At 41.7% G+C, this 13,909-nt stretch overlaps 1 protein-coding gene and 1 long non-coding RNA gene across 2 annotated transcripts in view; one reads left to right on the top strand and one right to left on the bottom strand.

The window, feature by feature from the left end:
* DSG2 (desmoglein 2) overlaps nucleotides 1-9,461 on the top strand; it is a 66,268-nt gene extending 56,807 nt beyond the window's left edge. The window contains exons 14-15 of the mRNA XM_023207744.3: nucleotides 3,130-3,453; nucleotides 6,315-9,461. Of these exons, the coding sequence (XP_023063512.2) occupies nucleotides 3,130-3,453; nucleotides 6,315-7,337 (1,347 nt within the window). The 3' untranslated portion in view covers nucleotides 7,338-9,461. The remainder of the gene's footprint in view (nucleotides 1-3,129; nucleotides 3,454-6,314) is intronic.
* LOC111539746 overlaps nucleotides 2,750-13,909 on the bottom strand; it is a 15,204-nt gene continuing 4,044 nt past the window's right edge. Inside the window, exons 3-6 of the long non-coding RNA XR_002730764.2 lie at nucleotides 10,628-10,944; nucleotides 6,330-6,500; nucleotides 3,716-4,012; nucleotides 2,750-2,932 (exon numbers count right to left, since the gene is read on the bottom strand). This is a non-coding gene — a long non-coding RNA (uncharacterized LOC111539746). The remainder of the gene's footprint in view (nucleotides 2,933-3,715; nucleotides 4,013-6,329; nucleotides 6,501-10,627; nucleotides 10,945-13,909) is intronic.

The raw sequence follows: 13,909 nt of genomic DNA, 5'->3' as shown, positions 1-13,909 counted from the left end.
TTTTATCAGAGACTAGGATTGCAACCCCTGCTTTTTTTTGTTCTCCATTTGCTTGGTAGATCTTCCTCCATCCCTTTATTTTGAGTCTATGTATGTCTCTGCATGTGAGATGGGTCTCCTGAAGACAGCAGACTGATGGGTCTTGACTCTTGATCCAGTTTGCCAGTCTGTGTCTTTTAATTGGAGCATTTAGTCCATTTACATTTAAGGTTAATATTGTTATGTGTGAACTTGATCCTGCCATTATGATATTAACTGGTTATTTTGCTCGTTATTTGATGCACTTTCTTCCTAGCCTCGATGGTCTTTACATTTTGGCATGTTTTTGCAATGGCTGGTACCTGTTGTTCCTTTCCATGTTTAGGGCTTCCTTCAGGGTGTCTTGTAAGGCAGGCCTGGTGGTGACAAAATCTCTAAGCATTTGCTTATCTGTAAAGGATTTTATTTCTCCTTCACTTCTGAAACTTAGTTTGGCTGGATATGAAATTCTGGGTTTAAAATTCTTTTATTTAAGAACGTTGAATATTGGCCCCCACTCTCTTCTGGCTTGTAGAGTTTGTGCCGAGAGATCTGCTGTTAGTCTGATGGGCTTCCCTTTGTGGGTAACCTGACATTTCTCTCTGGCTGCCCTTAAGATTTTTTCCTTCATTTCAACTTTGGTGAATCTGGTAATTATGTGTCTTGGGGTTGCTCTTCTGGAGGAGAATCTTTGTGGCGTTCTCTGTATTTCCTGAATTTGAATGTTGGCCTGCCCTACTAGGTTGGAGAAGTTCTCCTGGATGATAACCTGAAGAGTGTTTTCCAACTTGGTTCCATTTTCCCCCTCACTTTCAGGCACCCCAATCAGACGTAGATTTGGTCTTTTTACATAATCCCATACTTCTTGCAGGCTTTGTTCATTTCTTTTTCTTTTTTCTTTTGGTTTCTCTTCTCGCTTCGTTTCATTCATTTGATCCTCAGTAGCTGATACTCTGTCTTCCAGTTGATCAAGTTGGTTACTGAAGCTTGTGCATCTGTCACGTATTTCTCATGTCATGGTTTTCATCTCTGTCAGTTCGTTTATGACCTTCTCTGCATTAATTATTCTAGCTGTCAATTCTTCCACTCTTTTTTCAAGATTTTTAGTTTCTTTGCGCTACGTAATTCCTCCTTTAGCTCTGAGAAGTTTGATGGACTGAAGCCTTCTTCTCTCATCTCGTCAAAGTCATTCCCTGACCAGCTTCGATCTGTTGCTGGCGATGAGCTGCGCTCCTTTGCAGGGGGAGATGCGCTCTTATTTTTTGAATTTCCAGGTTTCTGCCCTGCTTTTTCCCCATCTTTGTGGTTTTATCTGCCTCTGGTCTTTGATGATGGTGACGTACTGATGGGGTTTTGGTATCGGTGTCCTTCCTGTTTGATAGTTTTCCTTCTAACAGTCAGGACCCTCAGCTGCAGGTCTGTTGGAGATTGCTTGAGGTCCACTCCAGACCCTGTTTGCCTGGGTATCAGCAGCAGAGGTTGCAGAAGATAGAATATTGCTGAACAGTGAGTGTACCTGTCTGATTCTTACTTTGGAACCTTCCTCTCAGGGGTGTACTCCACCCTGTGAGGTGTGGGGTGTCAGACTGCCCCTAGTGGGGGATGTCTCCCAGTTAGGCTACTCAGGGGTCAGGGACCCACTTGAGCAGGCAGTCTGTCCCTCCTCAGATCTCAACCTCCGTGTGGGGAGATCCACTGCTCTCTTCAAAGCTGTCAGACAGAGTCGTTTGCGTCTGCAGAGGTTTCTGCTGCTTTTTTTGTTGTAGTTGTTTAGCTGTGCCCTGTCCCCAGAGGTGGAATCTACAGAGACAGGCAGGTTTCCTTGAGCTGCTGTGAGCTCCACCCAGTTCCAGCTTCCCAGCGGCTTTGTTTACCTACTTAAGCCTCAGCAATGGCAGGTGCCCCTCCCCCAGCCTCGCTGCTGCCGTGCAGTTAGATCGCAGATGGCTGTGCTAGCAATGAGGGAGGGCCGTGCAGTTAGATCGCAGATGGCTGTGCTAGCAATGAGGGAGGCTCCGTGGCCGTGGGACCTTCCCGGCCAGGTGTGGGATATAATCTCCTGGTATGCCCGTTTGCTTACAGCGCAGTATTGGGGTGGGAGTTACCCGATTTTCCAGGTGTTGTGTGTCTCAGTTCCCCTGGCTATGAAAAGGGATTCCCTTCCCCCTTTTGCTTCCCAGGTGAGGCGATGCCTCGCCCTGCTTCAGCTCTTGCTGGTCAGGCTGCAGCAGCTGACCAGCACTGATTGTCCGGCACTCCCTAGTGAGATGACCCCAGTACCTCAGTTGAAAATGCAGAAATCACCGGTCTTCTGTGTCGCTCGCACTGGGAGTTGGAGACTGGAGCCGTTCCTATTCGGCCATCTTGCTCCGCCCACCACCACACCATTTCTAATAGGATAGAATTTAACATCAGGTGGCAGAGAATTCAGAATAACAGTGGCTTAACCCTCAAATAGGCATTCCAAGATCAACATCATGATTCATCCACAGCATGGTCCCCAGCTCCCTCTTCCCTGTTTCTCTTCCATGGCTGAGTTCCATTCCCACACTGTCCTCCTGTCCCAGTTCTAGCTACCTAGCTGCCGTCCCCACATTCTAACCAGGAGATAGGAGAAAAGTGAGGAACCCTGTTTAAGCACACTTCCCAGAACTTGTGTACACCATTTCTGTTTCATTCACATTGACCACAGCTTAGTCAGGTGGCTGTATCTAGTGGCATCAGAGGTTTGGAAATGAGTCTTTATTTTGGGTGGCCATGGATCCAGGTCAAAACAAAATTAAGAATTCTATAACTATAGAAGAAGGTATCAAACTGTAGAGGAAGGTTGAAATGGCATTGGTGCCCATCGAGTAAAGGAGCTGAGACCCTATGTGACTGTTGGGGCTTTGTTTCCTCTTTGGGCTCTATCCAGCTATAAACAAGAAGATAGAAGAGAGGAGATCTTCATAAGACTTATGTAAGTTATTCAACTCAAAATACTTTTTCTAATTGGCCTCAGTGGAAATGGCTTATACCTTCCTATGCCCACTTGGCTCAGATCCTTCTACCAAGGATGAAGGATTCCTTCCATCCTCCTGACTCAGTTCTCAGCTGTGTTTGCTCTCACAGGTGGTGCCATCATTTCTGCCAGTGGATCAAGGGGAAAGTCTAGGAGGAAGAAATGGAGTAGGAGGTATGGCCAAGGAAGCCACAATGAAAGGAAGTAGTTCTGCTTCCTTTGCCAAAGGGCAGCATGAGATGGACGGAAGGTGGGAAGAACACAGAAGCCTGCTTTCTGGTAGAGCTACCCAGGTTACAGGGGCCACAGGTGCTATCATGACCACTGAAACCACGAAGACCACAAGAGCCACAGGGGCTTCCAGAGACATGGCTGGAGCTCAGGCAGCTGCTGTTGCACTGAACGAAGAATTCTTAAGAAATTATTTCAGTGATGTAAGGATGGGTTTTATGTATTGGGGTAAGGGGGGCATGGAGGGAACATTTGCATGTGACTGTGTTATTATTAGGGTAATCATTGCCTTGGATCCAAATGAGACTTTGGGGGTTTTTTTTTTTTCCTTTTTTCAGGGAATACTTACAGGCAATAAGGAAAGAGAAATGGGACCCACAGAATCAGTCAGTGTTAGCTAAATTATGCTGCAGTAACAAGTGACCCCACGATCTTAGTTCTCACACAGGCATATTTCTCACTTACAGTTATGTTTTTGCCAGTCAGCTCAGCTCTGCTCTGCTTCATGATGTCTTCATATCAAGATGCACACTGAGAGAGCAGATTGTACCTGGGAAGCTGCCATCCTTGTGACCCAAAGAAAAGAACAAGGCAGAACCAGGCAATGGCTCTCATAAGCCTCCACCTTTTTACACTCACATTTCATTGACCAAAGCACATCATGGGACCAAGACAGATGCCAGTGGTTCGGAAAGTCCCATCCTTCTGCAGGAGCAGGCTTGGTAGGGATGAGCTCCGTCGGAGAGGCAGAGAATATATAACCTAAAAAACACAATCTATGAAGTCCATTTAAATTTTACCTTCTGTATGAGAGTACTTGGCTTTGCTGTTATGAGGGTTCACCAAAAAATGATGAGAAACGTTCCAGGAAGATGATCAGATGCAGTAAGGAAGCTCATGCTAGAATTAAGGAATTAGAAGTAGGACTGAAGATAAAGGTATACTGTAGAGGTCAGGCACAGTGGCTCATGCCTGTGATCCCAGTACTGTGGGAGACCAAGGCTCAAGCAGATCGCTTGAGCCCAGAAGTTCAAGACCAGCGTAGGCAATATGGTGAAACTCTATCTCTCCAAAAATACAAAAAATTAGCCAGGCATGCTGGCACATACCTATAGTCCCAGCTACTCGGAAGGCTGAGGTAGGAGGATCACTTGAGCCTGGGAAGCCAAGGATGCAGTGAGCTGTGATCATACCACTGCACTCCAGCCTGAGCAACAAAGTGAAACTCTGTCTAAAAAAAAAAAAGTGTGACATAGAGATAAAGTATACTTCAGAACAAGGAGTATGACCAGGAATAATGAAGGATAGTTCATAATGAAAAATGGGTCAGTTCATCAGGAGACCTGAATATGTCAGAACCTAATAACAGAAATTTGTAAAACTTAAAGCAGAAACAACTCAAAGAGAAATAGACAAATTCATAATGATAGTTGATAGCTGGAGGGTTCAACCTGTTCTATAAGTAAATGAAAGAACAAGTAGACAGAATCAGTAAGCATATAGAAAACTTAGTACTATCAACCAAATGGATCTAATTGACACTGACAGAACACTCCATGCAACAGAAGCAGAATACATATGCTTTTTCATATAGACTATGTTCTAGGACGTAAAATAAATGTAAATAACTTTTAAAGAACTGCAGTCATACCATGGACTTTCATGACAAAAAAATTAAAACCAGAGATCAGTAACAAAGAGATATATAAAATATACTCAAATATTTATCAATACACATGACTGCAAATTAAATTACACGTTATTTAGGAAAATGTGTGGGGAACTACTAAAGTGATGCTTGAAGGGAAATTGTGGCAAAAATGGTTATTTAGAAGATGGGTCTCAAGTCAGTGACCTAAGCTTCCACCCTCAGAAGTTAGAAGAGCAAATTAAACCCAGAACAAGCAGAAATAAGGTAATAATGCATTTTAGAGCAGAAATCAATGAAATATTTAGCAAAAAGCAATAGAAAAAAAATTGAAACCATAAGCTTATTATTTAAAGAGGTCAATAAAATTGATCAACATTTTACCAGACTAATTAGGATATTAAGAGAATAAACATAAACTATGGATATCAGAAATAAGTTAAAGAACTTTCCTACAGATCCTACAGACATAGTAAGAATACTTAAAAAAAAAAAAAGGATTGGGTGGTTTTCTTGAGAACAAGGCCCTGTGCTCTCATGAGAACGGGCATGAGAACGGGCAGAGTTGCAATATAAGGCGTCTGAAGGGCCCTAGAGAGGAGGAAGGGGAGGGGCTTCCATTGAGGGAGGAAGCAAGTTACTTCTGTCCCCTCTCCTAAATTTGAAATTATTAGCGAGCTTTCCCACTTTCTGCTCCTTTCCACCCTCCCGTCTTTCATACCATGCTTCACCCACCTCCAAGTATCAGCTTAACGGGGATGTTGTTGGTGTCAGGCAAAACCACTTCTTGGCCTCAGTTCTGTCTCAACACTAAGCTCAATTCTAGCGTGTTTTCTTTTGATATGTTTTTCCTCTCCACTGTAATCCTGCTCCAGTCATTCTTGGTTATGTATGTATGTACTAACTTTTGATTTGGAAGTAATTTCAAAATTATCAGAAAATGTGCAAGAATAGTAGAAATTTTGAACCCAATTAATATTTTGCCACATTTGCTATTTGCTTTTCCATTTCCTCTCTCACTGACGCGCATTCACTGACTTACATTACTATGGTACAGTTAACAAATGTAGAACTTTAACACTGACACAGTCCATATTTCAATTTAGCCAACTATCACAATATATTTTATAGCAATTTTTTCTCAGGATCTTGCATTCCATTTAGTTGTCCTGACACTTTAGTCTCCTTTAATTTGAAACAGTCCCCTCTGCCTTTCTATTTTTTCCCTATTAATTTTTTTTAAGAATACAGAGCAGTTTGTGTTGTAGGATCTCTCTCAATTTGTGTTTCCCTCATGGTTCCTTGTAATTAAATTCACATTACTGCATTTTGAACAGGAATATAGAGTCTTGTTTTTAAATGAATTTGTATTACTAATTATTTATCTGTTTTGTGTTTGTTTTGTTTTCATTTTAGAAAGCGGCCTCTTACACTGAGGAAGATGAAAATCACACAGCCAAAGATTGCCTTCTGGTTTATTCTCAGGAAGAAACTGAATCGCTGAATGCTTCTATTGGTTGTTGCAGTTTTATTGAAGGAGAGCTAGATGACCACTTCTTAGATGATTTGGGACTTAAATTCAAGACACTAGCTGAAGTTTGCCTGGGTCAAAAAATAGATATAAATATGGAAATTGAGCAGAGGCAAAAACCTGCCACAGAAACAAGTATGAACACAGCTTCACATTCACCCTATGAGCAAACTATGGTTAATTCAGAGAATACCTACTCCTCTGGCAGTAGCTTCCCAGTTTCAAAATCTTTGCAAGAAGCAAATGCAGAGAAAGTAACTCAGGAAATAGTCACTGAAAGATCTGTGTCTTCTAGGCAGGCGCAAAAGGTAGCTACACCTCTTCCTGACCCGGTGGCTTCTAGAAATATCATAGCAACAGAAACTTCCTATGTCACAGGGTCCACTATGCCACCAAGCACTGTGATCCTGAGTCCTAGACAGCCACAGAGCCTTATTGTGACCGAGAGGGTGTATGCTCCGGCTTCTACCTTGGTAGATCAGCCTTATGCTAATGAAGGTACAGTTGTGGTCACTGAAAGAGTAATACAGCCTCATGGGGGTGGATCGAATCCTCTGGAAGGCACTCAGCATCTGCAGGATGCACCTTACGTCATGGTGAAGGAAAGAGAGAGCTTCCTTGCCCCCAGCGCAGGTGTGCAACCTACTCTGGCCATGCCTAATATAGCAGTAGGACAGAATGTGACAGTGACAGAAAGAGTTCTAGCACCGGCTTCCACTCTGCAATCCAGTTACCAGATTCCCACTGAAAACTCTGTGAAGGCTAGGAACACCATGGTGTCTGGAGCTGGAGTCCTTGGCCCTCTGCCAGATTTTGGTTTAGAGGAATCTGGTCATTCTAATTCTACCATAACCACATCTTCCACCAGAGTCACCAAGCATAGCACTGTACAGCATTCTTACTCCTAAACATCAGTCAGCCACACACTGACCCAGAGTTGAATTAGCAGTGACTAATTTCATGTTTCCAATGTACCTGATTTTTCATGAGCCTTACAGACACACACAGACACACACACACATTGATCTTAAAATGTTTCTCAGTCACTGATACGATACGCAAAGGACCACACTGTCCCTGCTTCCAGGAGTGTATTTTAGAAATGCTCCATGATTTACTGAGGACATAGAGATGCTGCTGCTGCTTAGGTGCCTTTTAGCAAGCTATGCAAACAATCCTGATAAAACAAGATACATGGAGAGTCAGTCTGGTTTCTGAGAATTTAGCAAATGAACAGAGTATCTAGTTCATCAGCCGTCCAGTAAAGCAACCCAGGAAACTGATTGGGTCTCTTTGCCCACCATATTAACATTATACATTGATGTTCTGTATTCTGTACTTTACTGCATCTAGCAGATTTTCAACAACTCATTGATCCAAAGATATATACACAGTCTGAGCACCAGTTTTGGTTTTCCTTAAGACTTGAACCCTTTTAATCTGTGTGTGATTTATTAAATTGGACCATTGATGATAAGAATACACATTGTATGTTTCTGTGCACATGACTCGTGTGTGTGTGTGCACATACATACTATATAGTCTTAAAAATAGCATTACACTGGCCCAGGGCGGTGGCTCATGCCTGTCATCCAGCACTTTGGGAGGCCGAGGCGGGTGGATCACCTGACGTCAGGAGTTTGAGATCAGCCAGGCCAACCTGGTGAAACCCCGTCTGTACTAAAAATATAAAAATTAGCTGGGCGTGGTAGTGGGCACCTGTAATCCAGCTACTTGGGAGGCTGAGGCAGGAGAATCATTTGAACCTGGGAGGCGGAGGTTGCAGTGAGCCTAGATTGCACCATTGCACTCCAGCCTGGGTGACAGAGTGAGATTCCGTCTCAAAAAAAAAAAAAAAAAAAAAATAGCATTCTATCTCTTAACTCGTCTCAACCGCCATGAAAATTTTGAACACTCCAAATTCAGTTGAATAATCAAAAACAAAATTTATAAATATAAAATAATTTTACTTCTTATAGTAATAGTATACTTAAAAAAAAAAAAACCTCAGGGTATATTATCTTCTAAACAGCTACAATTTAGTGCACCTACATTAAAAACTATGTTATCTAGTTGTGAGAACAACTAGGCCTATTTCACTGCTGTGTATCCTCAGTGCCTAACATGGGTGCCAAATAAATATTCGTAGAATTACACTGAGTTGTACAAACCATTCATTTTTGTTTACAATTGCCAAAAATCTCAAAAAGCCCTATATTTCTGTAATTCTGTCTTTGAAATTATTTTATTTTGATTTGTCAGTTATTGACTGGTCAGGTGTGAGTACATAAGTACTCAATATTATAAAAACCTCAAATAATTGACTTGATTTTGCACAACATCCTTCCCTTTTCTACAAGTTAATTTTTTTACAAATTATTTGGGTTGGTTAGCTCCTAAATAGGTTATATTTTATTGCTCCTAGAAATAGTGTTTCCAAATATATGTGCATTATCAGTAATAATTTATATAAATATTTCTCACAACACAATAATTTTCATAATTTTCAAAGACTAATTTCCTGACTGAAGATATTTTGCTAGGGAAGTAAAACTTTAAAATTTTGTAGACTTTTAAAAAATACTGAATGGTGTATGCAAAGGATTTACATAGTGTGCTCCCACTAACTGTGTACAGATCAGGGCACATATTTTTAGACATCTAAATCTATAGCGTAAATGGAGGTTACTCTTCCATGATCTAGAATTGTTTACTTAGTAATTGTTGTTTCTTTTATTATTACTGTAGACTTACTAACAGTCTTATTTTGCCAAGTATGCAACAGGAATATCACTAGTATGTGAAGATGTAAATATCACCCCTGTACTCAAACAAAAGTTGGTCTTAAGCTTCCTCCTTGAGCAGCCTTGGAAACCTAACCTGCCTCTTGTAGCATAATCACATTTTCTAAATGATTTTCTTTGTTCCTGAAAAAGTGATTTGTATTAGTTTTACATTTGTTTTTTTGGGAGATTATATTTGTATGTGTATCATCATAAAATATTTAAATAAAAAGACTACCTTTAGAGTGACCCTTTCCCTACAGATTTTTATTTCTCTATTATATTTTACAAGGAATATAGCTCAGTTTGTTAGGGAGAGTGCCCTAAAGGCAGTTGCTTCTTGGACTTTGTTATTTAATTAGATCTGCTTGCAATAAAAAAAGTTACGGGTTATCTAAAATTCAAATTTACCTGGGTACTTGGCATTTTCATTTTCCAACTCTGGCAACCTTGTTCCTAAGGAATTGAAGGTCGCTCTCTGCCCAGAGTAACACTGGAGAAATCCACTGGATTTGGCTGGAGAAGGCTAGTATATCTAACCCAAAGAGATGAAATCATTCTACCAGTGTTTGAGAGGCTGTTTTAATTGCTTGTCATAGTTTAGAAGGGAAAAGATCAGAGTTGCTGCTGTAAGAGAAGAAAAGCAAATCTTTTTCTTCTAGATCCCCAGCTGGGGCTCTGTAACAGAACACAGATTAATAAGAGAAAAACAAACATTAGTCTATTAACATGTGTATCTCATGCATGCTTTGGAGTAACTGGGAAGAGCAGCTCAAAGAGGTGGTTAGAACTTAAGAGTAAAATATTAAAAGAAGAGCTTTAAACAAATTAAATCTAACAGTGTATTTAAGCAAAGAATGATTCACAAAATTGGGCTGCCCTGGAACTAGAAAAGGTTCAGAGAACTCTGTTCTACAATAATGAGCAGGCAGTATTTATAGACAGAAAATGGAAGTGAGGTAGAGAAGCTGCTTGATTGGTTACAGCTGAGCCTTTGCCTTATTTGGAGGTGGGCTGATCAGTTGGCAGCCAGTGACTGGCTGAAACTCAGCTGCTGTGATTGATTGACACTCAGCTATGTGTTACAAAAATATACTCCTAAGTTAGGCTTTCAGTTCATTTATGTACCAAGCTGGGCTGCAGTTGGTCATGTGGGGACTCAAGGTACAACAGCAGCCTCAGGCCGAATTTAGTTTAGTTTAACAGTATACCAATTTGGGCCAAAACAAAGGAAAGGGGATTAGGGGCTTCTGGGCAGGGGAAAGAAGTTATGGGAAGGTGACCAGGAAAATTCTGGTAAGCTTAAATAAGATTTGTTATGCAGATTTAAGTTAATGTCCTTGTCACTTATAGTCATCCTGTGTTTCTGGTAGAGAGGGATAAAATGTAAATCCCTTTACAAAAGGTAAACTTACATTCTATCTTCAGAGTTTCTTCTGCGTCTGCTGTTTCTCAAAATAATCAGCTCAGAATAATCCTTATCCTAACAAAGCATTTTGGGAGGTGTAGCATATTCTAGTCTACACTGCCGGTAAACTGGAATGTCTCATGAATGAAGATTTCATGACACTGGCACATCAGGACATCCTAAAGCATGAAGACTGTTTTATTCCTGTGACTTCAGTTCCCACTGCAAGTTGCACATGGAGCTACTTCTGGTTGATCTCTGCAGACCATATTCCAAACACCACACCAAAATGTCTACAATAGGATGTTGCTAACTAAACATCACCTAAAAATGAGACATTTCAAATCACTAAATCTGACTTTCTTAACAAACCAAAATTTCTTGGTTTCATTATGTTTTATTTTAATCCTCTATATCATTCTCAATTACTTTGTCTACTTTTTCCATTAATTACTAAGAGGTTGAAGTCTCCCAAGTGTGGCTTTATTTCCCCCTTTAATTCTTTCTATTTTTGTTTCTTGTGTTTTGAAACACTTTGCTTGTGTTATTAGGTACAAACACATTTAGGATTACTGTGTTCCTGAAGAACTGATCTTTTTATCATTATGAAATGCCTCTCTTCAATTACCTTTAGCCTAAAGCTGCCTCCTTACATTCTTTTTTTTTTTTCTTTTTTTGAGACGGAATTTTGTTGTTGTTGCCCAGGCTGGAGTGAAATGGCGCAATCTCAGCTCACCGCAACCTCCACCTCCCGGGTTCAAGTGATTCTCCTGCCTCAGCCTCCCAAGTAACTGGGATTACAGGCACGTGCCACCACGCCTGACTAATTTTGTATTTTTAATAGAGACATGGTTTCGCCATATTGGTCAGGCTGGTCTCAAACTCCCCATCTCAGGGGTTCCTCCTGCCTCCCAAAGTGCTGGGATTACAGGTGTGAACCACCACACCCAGCCCTCCTTACATATTTTAAATTTGGCCTGAAGGTTTCTCCATACTTAGTCAACTGTAACCTAACTGGATGTGTAAACAGACTGTAACCTACTTTTGTCTCAGGTAATCACAGCCACAATACTTCAGCCACTCACAGGCAGCCAGTCGTTCAAACTGCATTCAAATAAGGCAAACCCTGAGCTGTAACCAGTCCTGCTATTTCTGTACCTCTTTTTTCTATCCATAAATCCTCTCTGACCACGTGGCAGTGCCAGCATGGCTCTGAATCTACTCTGGTTTAGGAGCTGCCCAATTTGCGAATTATTCTTTGCTCAACTAAAGTTTGTAAAATGTATTTATGTATTTATTTTATTATTTTGGAGATGGAGTCTCACTCTGTCACCCAGGCTGGAGTGCGGTGGCGGGATCTCGGCTTACTGCAACCTCTGCCTCCCAGGCTCAAGCGATTCTCTCAGCCTCCTGAGTAGCTGGGATTACAGGCGTGTGCCACCACACCAAGCTAATTTTGATTTTTTTTTTTTTTTTTTTTTAGTAGAGATGGGGTTCCCCCATGTTGCCCAGGCTGGTCTCGAACTCCTGGCCTCAAGTGATCCACCTCCCTCAGCCTCCCAAACTGCTGGGATTACAGGCGTGAGCCACCACACCCAGCCAGCTTTGTAAAATTTAATTTGTCTCAAGTTTTTCTTCTAACACATTCTTTGTCTTGAAATCTATTTTGCCATAGGCTGGGTGCGGTGGCTCAAGCCTGTAATCCCAGCACTTTGGGAGGCCAAAAATGGGCGGATCACGAGGTCAGGAGATCGAGACCATCCTGGCTAACATGGTGAAACCCCGTCTGTACTAAAAAATACAAAAAACTAGCCAGGCGAGGTGGCGGGCGCCTGTAGTCCCAGCTACTTGGGAGGCTGAGGCAGGAGAATGGCGTGAACCTGGGAGGTGGAGCTTGCAGTGAGCTGAGATCCGGCCACTGCACTCCAGCCTGGGTGACAGCGAGACTCCGTCTCAAAAAAAAAAAAAAAAAAAAAAAAAAAGAAATCTATTTTGCCTAACATTAATACAGCCACACCAGCCTTCTTATGGTTAGTGCTTCCATGGTATATCTTTTTGATCCTTTTGCTTGACATCTGGCTGTGCCTTTATAGTACGTTTATTGTAAACAATATACAGGTAGGTCTTGGCTTTTCCTGTTTTGACAATTTCTAACTTTTATCAGAAGGTTTTACAGCAATTATTTATATGGATAAGTTTAAGCTTCCATCTTTGTATTTGTTTTCTCTTTGTCCACCTGGGTTTTTTGTTGTTTTTTTTGGTTTTCTCCACTGTTGTTTCCTGACTTCTTTTGTGTACTGCACGTTTTAGGATTCCACTGTAGTGCCTCTATTGACCTTTCACCTACACCCCTTTGTGTTTACTTTTTAATTGGTTGCTCTTATTGAGGAAATATAACTAACAACAAAATTTCCTGTCAACCTAAGAAACCTTTCCACAAAGTAAAGGAGAAAGAAAACAGTTTTATCACTGAATAAGCATTAAGTCCTGAAGGTGAGGCACATCATAGGTAGCTCCTAAAGAAACTGCAGGCCAGGCGCGGTGGCTCACACCTATGTAGTCCTAGCACTTTGGGAGGCTGAGGAGGGTGGATCACTAGATCAGGAGATCCAGACCATCCTGGCTAACAAAGTAAAACCCCATCTCTACTAAAAACACAAAAAATTAGCCAGGTGTGGTGGCGGGTGCCTGTAGTCCCAGCTACTTGGGAGGCTGAGGCAGGAGAATTGCTTGAACCTGGGAGGCAGAGCTTGCAGTGAGCCAAGATCGCGCCACTGTACTCCAGCCTGGGCAACAGTGTGAGACTCCATCTAAAAAAAAAAAAAAGAAACTGCAGGCTGGGCACAGTGGCTCACGTCTGTAATCCCAGCACTTTGGGAGGCTGAGGCGAGCGGATCACCTGCAGTCGGGAGTTTGAGACCAGCCTGACCAGATAAACCCTGTCTCTACTAAAAATACAAAAATTAGCTGGGCATGGTGGCAGGTACCTGTAATCCCAACTACTTGGGAGGCTGAGACAGGAGAGTCGCTTGAACCAGGAGGTAGAGGTAGAGGTGAGCCGAGATCACCCCACTGCACTCCAACCTGGCAACAAGAGTGAAACTCCATCGAAAGGAAGGAAGGAAAGGAAGGAGGGGGGGGGGGGGGGGGGGGAGGGATTGCAAAGGCAAAAAGTTTTTGCTTTTTATATAGCCATTTAGAACATACCTGTTCACAAGATAAACTATAGCTTGTCCTCAAGTCACAGGATTTTTTTTTTTTTTTTTTTTTTTTTTTTTTTTTTTTTTTT

Source organism: Piliocolobus tephrosceles, chromosome 18 (genome assembly GCF_002776525.5).
Source record: "Piliocolobus tephrosceles isolate RC106 chromosome 18, ASM277652v3, whole genome shotgun sequence".
In the NCBI taxonomy this organism is placed as follows: Eukaryota; Metazoa; Chordata; class Mammalia; order Primates; family Cercopithecidae; genus Piliocolobus; species Piliocolobus tephrosceles.
Note: the sequence above shows the minus strand (reverse complement) of the source record. Positions and strands in the feature narration are given on the sequence as shown.